General features: G+C 41.5%; 1 protein-coding gene across 1 annotated transcript in view; it reads right to left on the reverse strand.

Annotated features, from left to right (window-relative positions):
* The window catches only part of ank1b (ankyrin 1, erythrocytic b), a 96,110-nt gene extending 75,504 nt beyond the window's left edge, over positions 1 to 20,606 (reverse strand). The window contains exon 1 of the mRNA XM_071535743.1: positions 20,481 to 20,606. Within this exon, the coding sequence (XP_071391844.1) occupies positions 20,481 to 20,606 (126 nt within the window). The remainder of the gene's footprint in view (positions 1 to 20,480) is intronic.
* Positions 20,607 to 21,333: the final 727 nt, after the last annotated feature.

The following is a 21,333-nucleotide window of genomic DNA, read 5'->3' on the forward strand; positions in this document are numbered from 1 at the left end:
GTGGCGTGTGTCATACACTCCCTGCATATTTGTGTGTGTGTGTGTATGTCTAATATGTGTGTGTGTCTGTTCTTCCTCTCACCTTGGCCTTTCCCATGGGGCCACTGGTGCAGAGCCAGCAGCACACGCCCTGTCACCCTGTCAGACTCTCTGGTTCATTATGATCAGGCCATGTTCCACAAATATTTGTGTGTGTGTGTGTGTGTGTGTGTGTGTGTGTGTGTGTGTGTGTGTGTGTGGGAGAGAGAGAGAGAGGGAGAAAGAGAGTGAGAGGGAGAGAGAGAGCAAGAAAGAGAAAGACAGGTCATGAGAGAATGAGTGAGAGCAATAATGTAGAATCTCTAATCGAGAGAGAGAGAGAGAGAGAGAGAGAGAGAGAGAGAGAGAGAGAGAGAGAGAGAGAGAGAGAGAATGTTGAGTGCTTGTGTGCATGTGTGTGTACAGAATGTGAGTTATGTGTGTGTGTATGTGTGTGACAGAGAGAGAGAGAGAGGGAGAGAGAGAGGGTGTAAAAATTCAAAAAATGCAATAGAGTCGAGCAATCCAAAAAGCTGCCAGACACTGTCATCATAAATCAACCGTTGTAATAAGGCTTGTGGGTCCTTCTGGCAAAACACAAAGTGTGAAACTAAGTGTCAAGTAGTCCGACTGCATCACCATGCTACTGTCCCATGGCCGATCGGAACTAGCCGGTTGCTAACCAGTGGTGCTGAGGCTAACAGTAGTGATTGACTGTCTGCTGATGGGCGATGTGCAGCTGCAGCTAACTTCTCCACACAAACATCAAAGGAAATTAGGCAGCTGTGGTCAACAAACACCAACATTAAATTCATCAATAACAAATTGACTTCAAGTGATTGTTTTCTCGAGTTGCTTGTGGTGTGTATGCATGGTAAGATGCTGTCCTCCAAATTGGAGATAGAAAGATAGATAGATAGATAGATAGATAGATAGATAGATAGATAGATAGATAGATAGATAGATAGATCCCCTACTTTGACAACTGGAAGGTTAAAATCAATGATAACATTCTCCATTTGGTGCCTTCACAGCAATATTGTCCTCTCATCTGTTCCTGCACCCCTGCTGACCCCATATCTTCTAAATGCTAGAAAATCATATTTTATGACTCATAGGTTGTTCTGGCAAAACATAAAGTGTTATATCTACTGTCAAGTAGTCAGCCTCTACCTCTGTCTTCAGGCAGCAAGCAAACACATGCACATGCTGCTGTCTGATGGATGGTTTGAAGTAGCTGCCTGATTGCTTGCTGTAGCACCAAAGGTGATGCAATAATACGAAAGCCACCAAGCAACGCTAGTGTATGGCAGGCTGCTGACGGGCGATGTTTACACTGACAAACAAGGAAAACAAGGCATGGTCTGGTCATGGAAAATGGACACTTACTCTGAACGTTTTCCTGAGTTCTTTGTGGTGTTTGAATGAACTTAACCCATTCCCTGTCTTCTAGCCCATCCTTTCTTTCTCAGATATGTGTCTCAAATAACAGGTATGCACAGACAAAGCCAGTCTGGCTCAGTGGGCCGTGGTCAATATCATTATCGTGGCAAGAGTGTAGGGGAGAGAAGGGAGAGAGAGAGGGAAGGGTCCAGGGAGGGATAGACGGATGGTTGGAGGCAGGGAGGTGGAAAGATGGGGAGAGGGAGGGAGGAGGGCGAGCAATGTGCTCAGGTTTTCCAGTGAGAAAAATCCTCATGTCAGTTAATGAGGCAGAATGTGCACACCAAGCAGTAAATTAACATTTGGTACGGTGCAGTGCACGAGCAACACATCCTTACCAGTCAATAACAGCACAGTGGCACAGCGCTGTCTCACACACTATGCACACAGTCAGGCACACACACACACATGTGCACACACACACACGTCCTTGGTAAAAAGGAGCCTCTGATTCTATGCTGTCCATATTGTATTAAGATAAATCAGACTAAAAGACTTTGGCTTTTACTGTTGCATATATTTTCAAATAACAGTGATAGTATTCACATTTCCAAAGCTTTTCAAGTACAGTGAATTGCTTGTGTGCTTTAAGATCAACAACTCTACAAACACATAAACATGCAATTATTCTCTGTTGGTCATAGTGCAAGTAGCCCCATTGAGAAATCAACAAAAACAAAACAATGAGCATTTTACAGGAAACAATAGGACGGCTAATGTAACTGTCCTCCTTCTCAACCTCTACCATTAAAGAGTCAGAGGGCGTGCGAGAGAGAGAGAGAGAGAGAGAGAGAGAGAGAGAGAGAGAGAGAGAGAGAGGAGAGACGGAAGAGGGAGACAGAGAGAGAGAGGAGGTGAGAAAGAGCTGGGAAGGAGAAGGAAAAAGGGAGGAGGGAGAGAAGAAGAAGGGATGCAGAGAGAAAGACAGGGGGAGGAGAGAGAATAGGGAGAGAGACAGAGAGATAGCTGATGGATAAAAGGACTGAGGGCATGGTGGAAGAAACAAGCAGTTGCTCCACTTTCCTCCCTTCCATCTACAGTTTAAAATTGAATTAGCAATGAAGTATTTATACAAGCGCAGTGTGGATTTTCCAACTCAATGCCTCTGTACAGTGGACGGCAGGGGGGGATAGTGACTTGAAAGTAGGGATACAGAGAGTACAAATTGATTGGTACCTTTTATTTTTCTGTATGTGCTACAGGCATAATGACACATTCACAGCCACACACACATGATCATTCCCACACAGAGAGAGAGAGAGAGAGAGAGAGAAAGAGAGAGAGAGAGAGGAAGAGAGAGAAAGATAGTGAGAGAGACAGAAAGTACCAGAGGGACGATGACAAATGAGAGTTGACTGTGGAAAAACACCTAGCTTAAGTTTGTTTCTAGCTGTCTCCCCTTGTTGCCATACACCCAGTCTAATGTGACAATGGTGAATGCTGATGTAAGCTCTCTTGGATCAGAGTGTGAGCAGTGATATCACTGAATGAATGGCAGCTCTTCTTGGCAGAGAGGTCTGGAAACTGTTGGTTTGATACTTTGTCCTTTCCAGTAGTTTTACTACTTGAAAACTGATATTCTTTACAATACGGGATCATTATAACTCAATGGCTATGATAGTGTTTCTGTGTGTGTGTGTGTGTGTGTGTGTGCCATGTATCACCGGGATTGCAGCCTGATGGCAGATGGACTGGCTCCACCCTGTTCAAACTCATCACTCAATAACCAATCTACGCTGGTGGAGAGCACACACACACATGCACACACATACACACAAACAATAACACACAGACAAATAGCAACAGTAGAGGTGACACTGCACAGTACTTTGTTGCAGTCCGTCAAGGAATTACATATTTCTTTGGAAAAAACAAATATCTCTGTAAACATTAAAGAGGTTTGAATTTTTGACCATCCCCCATAGTTTTATAACAAAAACACTCATATTTGGTACTCTATAAAGTGAGAGTGACAGCAATTTTCAGAAATCATTGAATTTAACAGTCTAATCCCAATATCTGTCAATAAGCAAATTTCTTTCATTTTGTCTTTGAGTCACAGTTTTCTTTTTTTTTCCTCTTTCTGTTTCATTTTTTTCTACTCCACAAATAAACACAAAAATGTAGCTTGCAATAATCATAAGAAACACAAACACAACAGAAGTTATTGCCCACCAAATATCTACTATGGCTTACCCAGACATCTATAACCTCTGAACCATGACTGTAACCTCGCTAAATGACTTGCTATGAACATTTTTCTCTGTTTTCTATGTAGGCAAGTATCACTTGCCTTGGTCAACCCTAAAACATTTCTAACCTATGTTCTTACTAAGTACTTGCTGCCTTTCCTAGGAAGGTTAACAATACAGTATCTGCTTTGTCTCATGGGTTGGAGCCTGAATGTGGCCCCCAGCAAAAGGCTGTGGTTGTGGTTTACTGAATGTGAAGCAAGGCCTCGCTGAAAAAATACACACACACTCTCAGTAAAGCTTCCTGGAGGTTTAAAAGAAAAGACATGCCTCCAATCGGATGTTAAAAAGCCATATAGCCATAGGGGTTAAACTGGAGTGGAGCCAACCAGAGTGCAACTCTGCTACATAGCTGAACCCCGGCCCATCAGCCTCAGCACCCATAGGTGCGTACTCCATACAGCAAATGGGGACAAGTCTGTCATTTTGCCCAGTACCTTTTTTATCATTGACAGTTACTATTTTTGGCCCTAATATACATGAATATAATCTAATAAATAACACAGACATTTTTTTAAAAAGTCATTGGAAATGTATTGTCACCTCTGTGACACCCCTGCTGCTGATATTAATCCAAAAAAATCCCAAATAAATGCATTTTGAAATAACTTGTATTTATCTATATACAGTATTACCAATGCAATGCCATTGTGGACAGACTGTAAGAGTTCACATCAACATTTCATTAACAGAAACCAAAACGGAATTGACAGAAATGACTGCTGGACTGAAATTTAGAAAAGGATATTGAAAGGCAGCCTTATTACACTGAAACCAATCATATTTAAGACTTAGAACTGTAGGGAATTGTCATCAAACTAAGACTGTATGGACTGTATTACACTTGAAAGACTGTATTGAAACTAGAGTGTATAGACTCCTTGAAATGAATGACTGAAGCTTATTACCTGGTTATAATGACACTGAACTCTTTCAGAGCAAAAATAGTTGTTATTGTACATTGAAACTTTGTGATGTGAATGATAAAGAAACTGTGACTCATATTTATTGTATTTACTCAGAATAAGGTTTAATACTTTCACTTCAAAGAGAGATCACTAAAGTCTTGATATACCATTAATAAAAAACGTAATACTCAGTCTGACCACTACTGCTGCCGCACACATGCGTACACAGCTGCTAATCCCGGTAAATTCCCGGTAGATCTTTCCTGGTTTGTTTTTTCTGCATTCACACAGTAATATTGCTCCAAAACAGCAAGAAAATTACCACTACTGGGGCCGGACCCGAACCCAGGACTCCGTACCCACATGGCACTTGCCCCAGACCACCATGCCACCAGGACGCACCCTAATTTATTTTTAAAACAAGTAGTTTTTTATCAAGTATCCAAACAACATTTTTGGGCACTTCAAACGGTGCTAGAACCAAAACGAGAATTCATGTGCAACCAAATCTAAAAATACCTCATAGAAGGGATACTGTGTGAGATTTCAGATCAAACAGTGTGTCCATTATGCTGCAAAATCTGTCCAGGCCAGGAAAGTGATGGGGGCAGGGTGTGCCCAAGGGCAGTTGCTTCAGTACATTAGTGGGCTCCTGCAGGTCACATGATCCATATAGACCTTCAGGAGCTCTAATTCCATTACATAATGTCCAGCCGTGTGTGTGTGTGTGTGTGTGTCAATGTGCCAGTGTGTGCCAGTGTGTATCTCTTTCATTCTTTCTCTGATGATTCTTTGCTATTGAACTGTTCGCCTTTACTGAATTTGATAATGACCTGTATTGTAGAGCTGCAACGATTAATCGATTAATCGATTAGTTGTCAACTATTAAATTAATCGCCAACTATTTTGATAATCGATTAATCGGTTTGAGTAATTTTTTAAGAAAAATAAGTCAAAATTCTCTGATTCCAGCTTCTTAAATGTGAATATTTTCTGGTTTCTTTCCTCCTCTATGACAGTAAACTGAATATGTTTGGGTTGTGGACAAAACAAGACATTTGAGGACGTCATCTTGGGCTTTGGGAAACACTGATCGACATTTTTCACCATTTTCTGACATTTTATAGACCAAACAACTAATCGATTAATCGAGAAAATAATCGACAGATTAATCGACAATGAAAATAATCGTTAGTTGCAGCCCTACTGTATTGAATCCAATACAATGTATTGGATTCAATACAGTGCACCCATGATGTATTGAATACATCATGGGTGCAATATTAGAGAAAGTATAGGGTATATATGATGTGAATCAGATGTGCATTTTGTAACTGATGTACATTTGTACATAGATAGAAATAGAAATCCCATGAAATCTGGGACACATACTATCTAACTTGTCTTTTCTTATTGATCCAGGTCTCATTAGAGGCATTGTGAGTTGAAGATGAAGGTCAACATCCAAATAATTCTGGACCCATGTTGCAGCTTTTTTATCTTGATAGTCTTACAGTAACAAACTATTTTCCTTCCAGGATTTCGTGTCTTGCAGCATGACAAGTTACATATCACATCTTATCACCATCCAAGGCAGACACCCATCCATCTCCCCGTCCCTCCATCACCCCGCAAACATACTTCAGCTCTCACTCACGTGCCGTGTCACACTGTAATCACCACGGTAACATCAGTCACTTCAGACCGCCTGCCGCTCGACCCCGGGGTCAGGATAAACTTTGCCAATAGATTTACAGCTGTTAGCCCTCCCTCTGCGTGCCAGGGCTTCAGGTCGGCTGGCCTTGCTAACAATAGTGATGGATGCTGTGACTAACGGGTACGGACTGGCAGAGGAGCTTTGATTGGTGAAGATCTCTACGACTGCACATCGCTCTAATGGGCCATTGGCAGAGTGACTCTCTGATCCCTTGGCACGGCTGCATCAACATTTCATCTATTGCTGGTGTTACGGCCCAATATCAAGCTTCTCAGAGGAGAAAAGTAACATAATGTAGATAAAATGATGCCAAAAACAAAGAAATATTTAATGCCAAAGTGCAAAGGTGTCAAAAGTGCTACAACAGAAGCAAAATAAATAAATAAATAACATTGTGATAAAATGGCAGATGGCAAAACTAAGGTGATAATTCCAGGCCGGACACTATAAAAGGCACAATACACTTTATATTATTTTATTTATTATGTTTGACCAGTGATTTAATCTTGCACTCAGTCCTAAAATCTTATTTTGTTAAAAAGTGTAAAATCTGCTATTGGGGTTAAATAAATTTACTTGTTTCCAATGCAGTTTATCTTATTTCACTAATTATTGAACCATCACTTATTACTCAGTTAACTTGAAGAAAGGTAAATCACTCATCTTGTTTCAAAATGCAGAAATGCCCACCCCATTGGCAGATTTTTTTTTCTTCACTCATTTTAACAAAAATAAGATTTGAGATTGGCTATAATGTTAAATGACTTGTCATGATGGACATTTTTTTGAAAAGTAGCACCCCTCTACCTTTTCATCTCCCTTTCATTTTCCCTCAATACCTCAGTTTGGCAGGGTGTCTGCTGGCATGGGATCAGTGCTTCGGCTGAAGGATAAAATTAGCTTGGGCAAAGTTTCAGAGGTTGGGTGTCTCTGAAGAAGGTATTGATTTTTGATGAGCCAATTCAGTGTGGGTTTGTCTCTATCCAAAGTCTGTCAGAGGGACTTTTGATCTGACTTCATTATGTTACACAGTGGCATGTAGAGGAAGTAGATACAGGAATGATAGAAAAATGAATCGTGATATTAGCTACATTTTATTCTGCTGTAATCACAAATGAGACGGCTTGCCCATCACAATTTCACAAGTACTCCATCCAAATTATATTATTTTCACTTTATAATGACACTTTTAAATCGTTGTTTACATTCTAGTAGGGCTGCAACTAACGATTATTTTCATTGTCGATTAATCTGTCGATTATTTTCTCGATTAATCGATCAGTTGTTTGGTCTATAAAATGTCAGAAAATGGTGAAAAATGTCGATCAGTGTTTCCCAAAGCCCAAGATGACGTCCTCAAATGTCTTGTTTTGTCCACAACCCAAAGATATTCAGTTTACTGTCATAGAGGAGGAAAGAAACCAGAAAATATTCACATTTAAGAAGCTGGAATCAGAGCATTTTGACTTATTTTTCTTAAAAAATTACTTAAACCGATTACTCGATTATCAAAATAGTTGGCGATTAATTTAATAGTTGACAACTAATCGATTAATCGTTGCAGCTCTACATTCTAGCAAGCCAGTGCCATCGCTAGAAAGATTTGTGTCTCAGAAATAAACATAATTCTACAGTCATACTTTGTTGTCATTGAACTTTTATTTATCACATCGTATCGTGGTTGAATCGAATTGTGACCCCTATATCATGTATTGAATCGTAGCGTGAGATAAGCATATTGTCCCATCCCTACTATCTATCTATCTATCTATCTGTCTGTCTGTCTGTCTGTCTGTCTGTCTATCTGTCTATCTGTCTGTCTCTGTGTCTGTCTGCCTGTCTTCTTGTCTTAAATTGCGGACAGTCAGAGTCTTTCAGACAAAGGCAGACAGAGACATTATGTCATAAACACACTCAGCATTACGATGAAATGCAGACATGTAAGAGCGCACCCATAGCTGAGAGCATTCATGGACCAGCGCCGCCCTGCAAGACTCAGACATACGCTGTTGACATTCAGGCACAGACTGTGAAATACTGAGCGTGCAAACACAGAAACTGACACACAAACATTTACCAACACACATACATTTTGTATAGCAGTGGTGCTTGGGAATAATTTAGTTTTGGTACCACATTCATCATTGTTTTGGCCCAAGTTATGCTATAGTGCAGATTGCAGTGCTGATTTCTTTTCTTTTTTTGGAAAATTCACCATAATAAATAATAAATACATTAAACAGACAATTCGTTTTATTTTATTGAGAAATTCGGCAAAAATGATGCTGTTATTGTAATTTCCTTTTTTTTTTTTTTCCCCAGTTGTCGCAATTTTCTTTTTACTGTTGTGGCCCACCACTAATGAATGAATTTACCCATCCATACATACAAAAACACAAGCACACACTCACATGAGCCAACACACACACACACACACAGATCCATAATGTTGCAGTCAAAACCCTCAAGTCTCAGCAGTTGTGTGTCCAGCTGCAGATCAAGAGAGCCTGTGGCAAGACAGCTTCACCCTCACCTCTTTCCTGTCCTCCCCTCGCTCACAGACACACACACACACACATACACACACGCCTGCGTATCACCAACCGCCAAACACACACAAAAAGGCTTACACAATTATTCCAGATAACTAATATTGCAAATAATCACTGTACTCTATATATTGGCACAATTACATACAAACAGTAAAGGTAATAGATAGAAATATTCTTTTATAAAAGCTCATGACATGGAGCTAAAGGCCTCTACTAAAGTCTTAGAGTTCCCTCTGAGAGCTGGTAATCACAGATCTATTGGTTAAAGTGCCACTGATTGAGCAGAGCGAGCCAAAATGATAATTATATTTGACTTCAAAAAGACACGACTGGACATGCAGAAAGTAATCATACTGTATTAAGTGTACTGCTGAATAGGCCTTATATGGTTCAATAGTCTCATAAACAAACTCTAGATACCAGACACATCTCCACATAACAGACACTAAATTTCCAATATGTTAACATCAATAGTGAAAGAAGAATCAGTTGGGCGCTGTGACTCTGGCCCTTGCACTTGTTAGTGTTGGTTGTTGGAATATTAAAATATAGAAGAATGCCGCAGCGCTCTGATGACTCAGTGTTGCAGATGCAAGGAACAAACTTCAGATGAAGTAAAAAGTAAAAAATATTCTGCACACTCCCAAAAGTTAGCTGGACAAAAATCTAGCCAAAATAATAAATTTATTAACACAAATGCATAGTGACACACTTATGGGAGTAAGTGCATCAGCAAAAGAACAAAAAGGAAGAAATAGGGCTGCAGGAGCAGATGTTTCATCAATCAACACATCGCCCATTAAGATAAGACTTCCTGATTAGATGAGGAAATTGACAACAGGTGAGTCACTTAGATTTCCTCATAGTTCCTAATACAACTTATCATCAACCTAGCTCATCAACCAGAGGTGAAGATTCTTCATTGATGACTACAGCCCAAATTTCATGAAATGAGTCTTAAAATGCAAATTTGTGTTCTGTGCACGAAAAGTGAGAGAAATACTAAACATCGAACAAAAAGTTCGGAAATTTGTGTTTGGTAGATTATTTCTCTGTTGTAACAATGCTTCTTGGCAATACATTTTCTACCGTTGGAAAGCCTGTTTATTTCCCTTTTAAATGGTGCCTTATTTGTAAGGAACATGCATTTGTGGGATGAGCAGCACAGCTGAGTATGTGGGTTGTGCTCATGAAAAATTTGCCAAATCTTCTCTGCCAATGCCAAACAGCTTATTCTGCTGTTGCTATTGACTCTTGTTTTGAGCTTCCGGTACCCCCAGGTGCTGACAATCAGGTACCTGATTGGCACCTGCACTGGAACCTGAACATGTGTTGGAACGTTATGTCCAGTGATGAGTCCAGATTCTGCCTACAGAAGTTGGATCGTAGGGTCAAAGTGTGGAGAAGACGGGGAGAACGCTATGCTGATCGCTGCACCAATAGAGTAACACCTTTTGGTGGAGGCAGTGTGATGGTGTGGGGCGGCATCTCCATCACTGGAAAAACGAGACTTGTCATCATTGGAGGCGATCTCAATGCAGAGAGATATCGAGATGAGATTCTGCAACCAGTGGCGATCCCATATCTCCACAGTCTGGGACCGAACTCCATCCTCCAAGATGATAACGCTCGCCCCCACAGAGCGGGGTTTATCAGAGACTACCTCCAGAATTTGGGAGTAGAGAGAATGGAATGGTCTGCCAACAGTCCTGACCTCAACCCAATTGAACACTTATGGGATCAGCTTGGGCGTGCTGTTCGTGCTAGAGTGACCGACACAACCACGTTGGCTGACTTGCGACAAATCCTGGTTGAGGAGTGGAATGCCATCCCACAGCAGTGTGTGACCAGGCTGGTGACCAGCATGAGGAGGAGGTGCCGGGCTGTTGTGGCTGTGTATGGTTCTTCCACACGCTACTGAGGCTCCTGACTGTTTGTTAAATGAATAAATTGTAAAATTGCCAATATGTCTTGTTTCTTCCTTGTTACTGATAGACTTCAATCATCCAATCCACCAAACAACACCAAACAAGAGTCAATAGCAACAGCAGAATAAGCTGTTTGGCATTGGCAGAGAAGATTTGGCAAATTTTACATGAGCGCAACCCACATACTCAGCTGTGCTGCTCATCCCACAAATGCATGTTCCTTACAAATGAGGCACCATTTAAAAGGGAAATAAACAGGCTTTCCAACGGTATAAAATGTATTGCCAAGAAGCATTGTTATAACAGAGAAATAATCTACCAAACACAAATTTCCGAACTTTTTGTTCGATGTTTATTTCCAGTTACGTGAAGGGGGCAACAACGGCAATAACCAAAGATATGAATTAACGACTGGTTCTGTTTACTAGAATAATCCATGATTTGGGTCCCTTAACAGCGATGATACTATAAAAACAAATAATCAATGGACACACCATCAGACAATAGTCACCTGGCCAGGGTTAATAACCAGGGTTATTAATAAACTCTGGCATGTCATTTAGAGCAATGACCTACTTGGTGAGACTTTCTCTGACCCCCTGCTGTTTGTCTTCTCAAAAAGCCGGAGTTTGCAGGATCAGTTGGTTTGGGCCTGCAGAAAGTGTTTCTTATTCCCATTATCTCAGATGTGATTCTTTTACACATCCTTTACATAATAAGTTAAAATAAAACAGCTCATCACACATGCAAGTCCACTCATGTGGTGTACATAATTATTTGCCCATGTTCCTTGACAGTACGCCCCTAAGCATCAGAATTACAGAATATAGTGCAATTTGCAGGCAGGATTAGAGATCTGTTGTTTTTCTACATTTCTGCTAATCATTCACCTTCTTAATTAACAGTTTCTGGACAATGAAAGAGTCCCTCAGCAGCGTAGAGGTGGTGACCAGAAAATACAATCAATTGTACCCTTAAGTTTGTCATTATGCATTTGTGTTAATAAATTGATTGTTTTGGCTAGATTTTTGTCCAGCTAATATGTGGCAGTGTGTGGAATAAGTCTTGGAAATTATGCCTATTCTAGTGTTACACTCTACATGCATTAACACATATTTCACAATGGTTTTGAACATGATTCAGACATTATAAACTGAGAACCAGAATTATTTGTTTCACAAAGCCATATTTATAGAGAGTTGCTCTTGTACCTATGTTAAATATAGAATTCTATGGATTCTATTAATATAGGTACAGGATCAAGACTGCCCATCATTCAATAATCTCAAGCAATTGAAAAATGAAACCTTTAGCAAAATGTCTACAGTTTACAGTTTGAAATTTTCCTTTTAAGTAATAACTGTCTTCTGGACAGCTGAGCAGTGTGGCAAATGGAATGGGATGGTACAGTGTGTCAGTGTAATGGACATTAAAATTGAAGCCTGCACTGAGAACAAATTCCACCTCTGACCCTTCTCTGTCATATTTCATAGGTGTAACCTACATACACAGCAGGACACACAGTCTTACATGCATGCAGGCACAGATCTGTGCAAGTACACACAGTGGGAGCTTGTATATCCCTCATAAACCTTTACATGTGCCCTTGTGCTTGCAGACAAAGATACATGTATGCATACACACACACATACACACAAGCACACACTATACATTTTAATTACGCGTTCCTCTCCTTTTATTCTTTCTTCTCTTTCGCTTGTAGTGCCACCAGTGGTGACTGTTGGCCACACTAGCTACTGAGTTTTTGCATTGACAGTTCAAAATGCTTCTCCTGATATTTATCAAAGGTCTCCCACCAGGAGCGCTGCTTATCTAAAATCAGTTTGATCTTCAGATGAAAAACAAATATTAAAAATTACAGAGTCGAGTCCTAGATCAGCGCACAGAGAGGCTTGATAAATATCGGCCATCATGCTTCTATTCTGGAATCTTCCTGTGTTGTTGGAGCAGGTACAGATCCAGGGCAACATCAGATACAGTATCAGAGCAGGTGCTCAGTTAGCACACGGTAGTGGTGTGTAGATAGATGGGTAGCTCTGGTCTCAGATGCAGTGTAACCCTAGGCTGGGAGGTAAATATAGCCTGTGGCTGCTCAGGGCCGGGCTGAGTGGTGCTTACAGCTCGGCTCGACCTTGGCTCATCCTGCCTTCCCTCTCCTCACAGGCACCAACCCAGACTGTTATGGTACATATTATTGTCGCATACAACAAAAACAAAACATGTATCTCCAAAAAGGAAATTATTCAAGAACTGATCCCATTTTAAAGTAAACATTGGGTTTTCAAAAGGTTTCACAGACCGACGACTCCCTGAACTACACTCAATACATAAATGTACAGTACATGTACAATTTTATATCAAGTAAGAAAATAAAAAGCAGGTTACATGGTTCTTACCTCACACACAAACCAGAAACACGTATACTTTGTGAGCCATGAATACTCACACACGCACATCTGTGTCCACACAGAAACACGCAGGCGTACCGCAACACATGTGTGCACACAGGTGGACACGGGCACATACATGCGCACAGGTCCCTTGGAATCTGGGACACTTCGTTTAGAGCCCTCCGCGCTCATAGGCGCAAATAAACATACTCTCTCTCTCCCTTTCTCTCTCTCTCTCTCACACACACAGACAAAGAATCACGGCGTTCTTTTCATACCACCTCTTACACTGAATCTGGGGCAACATATTTACACACAGTAGAGCTGCACTGGCCTGCGCAACAAGACCTGTGTTGGTTTACCACCTAGTTCACAGGTATAAGGAACTGAAACTCATGGGTTATAACAGCAGCTAGCTATGTAGCAGGTGATGCATGTCTTTAATCAGTGCTACTCTCTATAGCCCCGAGATCTGTCACTTGGAAAATATATATAGCATCATCATGTGCATGCGGTTCACAGTCGTCAGAGGCGCAATCGTTCAGGTAGAACTGTGTGCTGCAGCGTGTGATTCTAAGATTTGCTCATTGGACTGCTTTCCAAAGATGGGATCACAGCCTTCCACTGTGGACCGCAGGATGATTAAGTGGGCACCGAAATTAGTATCCAAAGCTATTGGGATATATACTGTAAGTTGGCAAAGAATTTTCCAAGTCTCATTTCCAAGTACTGAGGAAATCATTTGCTATGATGTAACTATTGCTTGTGCTATTTTGGGTGAGCACCTATGTAGAAAGAGATAGAGAGGCAAAGAAAAGGGACACAGAGACACAGAGGCAGCGAGGGAGACAGAGAGGCAGAGAGAGAGACAGAGAGGCAGAGAGAGAGACAGAGAGGCAGAGAGAGAGAGAAACAGAGAGAGAGAGAGAGAGAGAGAGAGAGAGAGACAACGGGGCAGAGGCAGAAGAGATAGAGTCTTAGTGTGTGGCCAATTAGAAGTGGGCATCCATAAGGTTACATAAAAGAGGAATGAGATACCCTGAAGCTATGCTATTGCACACACACACACACACACACACACACACACACAGAAAAACATATGTGCATGTGTGCATATACACATACAGCTCCTTTGAAAACACACAACACACACACATGCACACGCACACAAAGAGCACACAGTATCCATTAGTAGATATTTGGATCTATTGTATTAAGTGCATGCCTGGAGGAAACAGGAAAATGTGCAGGCCCAAGAAGCCTGATGCTGAGTTATTACAACAGAGAAAACGTTTCACGTCCCAGCTTACCCTATCCCACTGGTTAGAAAACACCACTGCAGTTTAACGATGACCATGTCTTTTTATTTACTTCCTGGTTCACATAACCCGTTCTTAGTATAATCAGTTTTGTCACTATTTATTGACTCAATAAGACTCATATATTTTGTTGCACACTTCTTTTAGCCATGTATGTACAGTATGTATACATGTACAGTATGTGCAGGGTTTCCCATATGTTGGTGCAGCCTGTCCAGGTAAATTAACAGCCAAAAATCTGCACAGCAGCGAGCGGCTTTAAGGCGTAAAGCATGCTAATGCTAGTCGTCCTCCTGGCACCAGTTTAGCCATGGAGCCATCAAGATAGTGATCTGCCCCTAGACGTCATCTAGCCAGGATCAGTAGAATTAGAGCTCGGGCATTTCTTGCCACACGATGAAAAACAAAGACTTAATACTGCTAAATATGCTTTGCATATAAATAAAGGCACTGATGTTGTATATATGCAAATATAATCTGGTATTTTAATTACTTTTGCATCAGTCATAGCTACTTTCCTTGGAAGAGAGTTGGCAACTCTCAGAAGCGTGCCAAGTTTGTGTCTACACAAACTGAATAGAGAGGCAAAGTTTGAAATGAAGCTGCACACTGAGGAGGTAACACATTTGTAAATAGATGTTATAGTTGCTTCACAAAACTAGCAATAATCAAATGTGAGTAAAAGTACAAAGCTAGCCAATGCTAGCCACATTAGGTTATAGTTAATAGAGTAATAAGGTGACCAGATTTTTTTGGAGCAAATCATGGGACATTTGTGGTTAAGTTGGAATTTTTACCTGGATAGCTGGAGAAAATCACTGACCCTGTCCGGACTGCATTAGTATTACTAGAGGAGGTCTGGTAATGTAGTTTTTACTGGAGTGATTCAGTCATTTCAATCTCATTCCCGATCAACGTTATTTGTAATTATTTCAGAATTCAAGTCCCTGTGGCAGTGGTAGTAACAGAGCAAATAACGTATACTTTTTCAACCAATTCAATTACCAACCACTAGACCTCCCCTGACAATACTAATGCTTTCCGGAGAGGGGGAAATCCAGGGACATTTCTGAGGTCAGTGCCAGCCGCAGCCACAGACCAAATCTGGGGCCCGGACATGGACGTCTGCTCACCCTAGAGTAAGAGACTCTACTTCATGAACAAAAACAAAGTTTGCTAAATGAAATGTTTTCTAAATGAAATGTCAATAAAAACACTGTCTTACATATACACTGTACGAACACTACTGATAAAACAAAAAACAAGTCCATCATCATTTCAACAGATTTGACACACAGCCCTTCCATCCATCCATCCATCCATCTTCTGTCTGAATGATGCTATTCCAGAAGCACAGGCACACTTTTTGCCTGTCAGAAATTAGATTACATCCAAAAAAATTCAATTCAAGAACTGACATAGCCATCAAATGACATGTGGTTTTAAAATACAATAAATGCATCACCCAAATTGATCATCTGTAAAACTGAGAACAATGCTAGGTGCACTCAGAGATTTCCAATTGGCCGCATAGTGACATTTCCGCGTATTCCTTTGTTTTTAAGTAAATTGTTGGACCAGTTTTGCCTTTATGGGATAGTCACAGTAGATAAAGACAGGAAGCGTTGGGGGGTGACATGCGACGAAGGTCCTGGGTCAGGTTTGAACCCAGGACGTTGCAGTTATGTGGTATATGCACCTGAGCCAGCTGAGCCACCAGGATGCCCCTGCACTTTCCTTTCTTTATGGATTCCTTAACCCCATTACTATCCAGTATATCCAGAGTAATGATAGGATCTCTGTTGGCAGTACAGTGGATGACCTTTGTGCGAGGGGAGGAGTAGAGTAGTAGAGATGCCATGCTGCCGAGTTTGATTTACATCCAATGGAACTAATTAACATCCGCAGAACATTAAGGCCTGCCTCTACCTCTTCCCCCTCTCTCTCTCTTTCTCTCTCTGTCTCTCCTTCTGGGTGCATAGCAACAATCTACTGGAGACAGAGAGATTCAGAGAGAGATAGACAGAGAGACAAAAAAACGTGGACAGAGAAAGACAGTGACAGTTGTTGATGGGATTGAGAGAGAGAGAGAGAGAGAGAGAGAGAGAGAGAGCAACCACTCAGACAGAATCAATGAAGCAGAGAGGGGGTTGTAAACTACAAAATTTTTCACATTGCCTCATGAGACGTGTCTTAAGCTTGTAAACTCCTGGAAAACTTTACAATGACATTGATGCTGTAAATTGCTTTGTCATTCTCTTGTACTTTGTAATGCTGTAAAGAAATAAAATTCGATCAGAAAGAAGTATTCACACATAAAATTAATTTTTCACTACAATGTCTGTAATCACCAGTTATAGCCAATAGAAAAGGCACTGAACAATTTGTGCCCAGACTCGCATATTGTCATACTTTCACATTATTCATAATATTTCTTTGTCACATTCCAAGACACTGTTTTGCATTAAGATTGAATAATATGAATTGTTCAGATATGCTCAGATAGTGATTTTGTAGATTCTGTTTTTCAGGCTAAAGATTGGGGTTTAACAAATGGCTAGGTTTAAGAGTATGAGGCGATAGATATCTGTTATTATGATGCAGTTTTGACATAATGACTTGTGAAAATCAAAAATTACAATTCAGATGCACTTTTATATTGGCTTGGAGGACATCCGAAAAGCGTCTCTTCATATTCTCACCAACGTGACAAAATTCCAGATCATGTTGTCTCCAGTTAACTTTTAATCAGGAAAAAAAAATGTTTGTTGTCTTGTGTTTATTCAAAATCTCCCACAACAAACATTCAGTCATTCAGATTGCTGGCAAACCCATGCTTCTGTCTGATGGCAGATTTGAGCCTGATGATTGATTGGTGGGACATATAATAAGCTCATACATAAGCTCACCTGCAGTCAACTTTACAGGAAAAAAGCAACCGTGGTCAACATTGGTGGACAGATCTCTGATCACAGAAAATGTATATGGCATACTGTGGAAGCACGGTCACAGTATATTGCTAAAATCCCTCCTCTCTCAATTTGTTTTAATTCAGTATGCCTCATTGTCACAACTGTTACATGATCAATATCGACAAAGTCTCTCAATAGAATGAGAATTCATCATAAAAATTCTCTCTCTCTCTCTGATAGAGGTCAGTGATGAAAGCTGAACCCTGGCGGTTGTTATGGGCGATCTGCTCATGGCTGTCACTGACTGCTGAGATATTTCACCACTGTTACAACCACTGTCACTGGTGGCTGTGCTATCTTTCTTTCATTGTTTCTCATTTACTTCTCTCTTTTTGTCTCTCTCTTTCATACATCTATCTCCCTCTCCCTCTCATCCATCTGTGTGTGCATGTGTGTTGCAGTTGCTTGTTAAAGAAAGGCTCCTCTCTCTCTCCACTCTCTCTGTATATTACTCCCTCTTTCTAAACATCTCCTGCCATGATGTTGTGAGTGGAGTAGTATCACAGTAGACCGAGACCTCAGCCTCTCTCCATCTAATAATGATGTTTATATCTTGGTCCCAGTGAATACTCAGTTCTGATTGACGGGAGGAGTGTTCATTATCACTTTACATCAAAAACTAATACAATTGTGTCTGCTCAGCTTCGCATCACAGGGTTTTTAGGCCCTGCCACATGCATTATGTTTCAGTGTAATGTAACCGTACACCCTGACTGTGTTTTATTTCTTACACTGCCAGAAAATGACCATCTTCCCAAGTCATTTGAGCTTTTTATGAAATCAACGCAATGTTAAAATCCATGACTAGAGCGTGTGATTCTAAGACTAGAGGTTTTCCACTGTGAACAAAGCTTCAATTTTTAGGGTTCAGAGTTTTCCTTATTTAACCATGACCAAAACTTTACCTTAACCTCAACCAAAGTTGTTGACTTGCCTAAACTTAACCGTTAACTAACGTTTTCACGTGTGACAGGTGAAAATGGCGCGTCCGATTCGTGCTATTGTTACATAATCCTTTCACAGTGGAGGAATATAAATCTTCACATTATCCGTGTCCACAACACGTAATCTGTGTTTCACAGTTTCACAGTGCTGATTTCACAAAATTTTATGAGACTGTCTTGTTCCAATTCCACTTTATCATCCAATCTAGGTCTCTACATAGGTTCTCACTCAGATAGCACAAGGGATAGTTACATCAGATCCTGTGTACAAGTCCTGTGTCCTGTGTCAAGAATTCTGATAGCATGAAGGATATTGATTAATTTGTCAAAGCTGCCAGTTAGACAGGGACTGTCTTGCTGTCTTGTCTATTTTATTTTTACCTTTGGATGTCACTACAGCAAGCAGAATGATACATTCTGAGTTGTGCAGTTATTGAAAAATAATATTATATCATTCCATATTCACATTGTTGAATGAATCAGCATCACAATACTGAATACAGAGAGTCTGACAAACAACAAACAAGCAAAGCAAGCTGAACATACTACCCAAAGCCTCACAGCTGTGCATATTGGACCTTTCATTCTTATTCCTTCATTATGTAGCCTACAGCTAGTATAAAAACAACAAGCTGTTTTCTACGAAGAGAGCATTAAACTACCTTAGAGGGAAAAGAAACCACAGAGCACATTAGCTCTCTCTAAATAACAGATCTAATTTGGTGGACACTCTGTTGTCCTTTCTCTTTTCTCTATCTTTCTGTCTCATTCTCTCTCTTTCTCTCTCGCTCTCTCTCTCTCATACACACACGCACACACCTCCACACACTCTCATCTCACAGAGTGACTATAAAACAACCCTCTACCCTCTGTCACCACCACCACCACATTAGATATGTGCAGCACATAGTAACGCTACAGGAGGAGGAGGAAACAATCGAGTGCTGGCATTCCACTGAGCCATTAGCTGATGTACTCGGTGGGAAATACTATCTGAATTAATGAAAGTAAAACAATATTCTACTGACCAAACATCTTTCCAAAAAGAATACTGAATACGGAATATTTTTCAGAAAACATTACAATACTGGCCAGCTGCAGGGCAAGGCAGCACCACCCCAATAAAATCAGCGCCTAAAGGCACAGCCAGAAGAGTGGGAGAGGGGAGAGGGGTGGAGAACTGAGATGGAGGGGTGAATGAGAGTTCCCCTGCCTGCAGGATGTGTCATTTTCAGCATATTTGGGTGCCTAGTTTGTGGCAGTACATGTTCTTGTTCATTTTTTACACAATATAGCAACACATAATGTATGTTGTCATTAGCATATATTGGGTTGAAAAGTAACACAATCATATACAGTATGTCCCAAACTACGTAGACACATAGATGTGGTAAAAATGACACATCCATTATAAGAGCGTACCTCCGTTTTCCCCCACCATTTTGCATCTTCCCCCACGAATCTATCATATGGGGGAAAAGACCAGAACTAAGACCAAGACACCCTTCTGGGAAAGAAGAGAGCATGCAGAGCACATTACTGGGGATGTGATTAAGAGCACAAAAATAGCAGGAGTGCGCTAATCTCCCACTGGAAATGAATAAGAGTTGTGCGTCCATAAAAAGCTGAAATCCACAAACATAATGTATATGTTTTGAAATATCACATTCCCTGTTACTCGACAAACAGCACATCTTGGTCACCCCTCAACCGCCATGACAATCAGCGCCAGTCTCCTTCTCCTCCCCCTAAAGCTAAACGTCTGACCGAGCACACAACCACAACCTGCACCGGAGCATCTGTGCATGACCGGTTACACACATGCACACCCGTTGAGGCCGCAAGATCATCTGTGCAATGATACGTGTGTAAATGCATCCTAACCAAACCTTGCACAATAGATAGAGGGAGAGAGACTGATAGAGAAATAGGGAGAGAGAGAGGGAGAGAGAGAGAGGGAGAGAGATGGATGGAGGAAATACCGTCACCTCCCCTGCCTCCTGAGGCCAGCCATACCTTGCGCCTGCGGTCCCTGGATCGATTCCTCTTCTTGTTCTTCTCCTCCTCCTTCTCTCGCTGCTCCTGGGCGGCGGCCTCCGCTAGGTCCTTGTTCTTGCGGAGCTGCTTGGCGGCTTGCGCCATGGTGCCGCTGCTACTGCTGCTGCTGCTGCTGTCGCCGTAGCTCCAGCCCTCCTCCTGTTAGGCACTAGCACCAGTCGTCCCCGTTTCCTGTTCCTGTGCCCCTCTGTCCCCCAGCCCCGTCACTTACCACCTCTTCCTTGGTGGCCACCACGGTGCTTGTGCGTATAAGGCTAGCAATGGGAGCGTCTATGTCTATATGTGTGTGTGTGTGTGTATGTGTGTGTGTGAAAGAGATTGATGCTACAGCAGCCACAAGAGAGCCTCCAGCAGCCACAAAGAAAGATGCTACAGCTAGTGGTGCTGATGCTGCTGCTGCCTGCCGCGGCTGCTACTCATCCAGTCAGCTTGCACTGCGCTGAATTGCCTCCCCTCCCCCTTCCTTCCTCCTCCCTTCTCTCCTCCCTCTTTCCCTCTGCCTGCACAGACCAGTCACGCAGGCCTGTGCTGAACACGGTGGGGATCCTGCTGCAGAGCTCCCTCTCTTTCTATCTATCTATCGAATGTCCTCCTCTTCCCGCTGCTCTGCCTCTTTCTCTCCGTTTTCCTCCTCTGCCGAACGCCTCTCTTTCACTCTGACTGTCGTGGTGCCTTGCACACGTGAAGTGCAAGTGATGATGGCGACAGAGCTGCAGAATACCTTCAAATTATGTTTCGTTTTTTTTCCTCATGTCTTCCCTCCTTCTGAGCATTGGCTTTTCCACGGCTCCAGCACCTCCCTCCTAGAAAG

Source organism: Centroberyx affinis, unplaced genomic scaffold, assembly GCF_046629955.1.
Source record: "Centroberyx affinis isolate AG114_WGS23_722 - 3 ecotype Tasmania unplaced genomic scaffold, CSIRO-AGI_Caff_v1 ptg000180l_1, whole genome shotgun sequence".
Classification (NCBI taxonomy): domain Eukaryota; kingdom Metazoa; phylum Chordata; class Actinopteri; order Beryciformes; family Berycidae; genus Centroberyx; species Centroberyx affinis.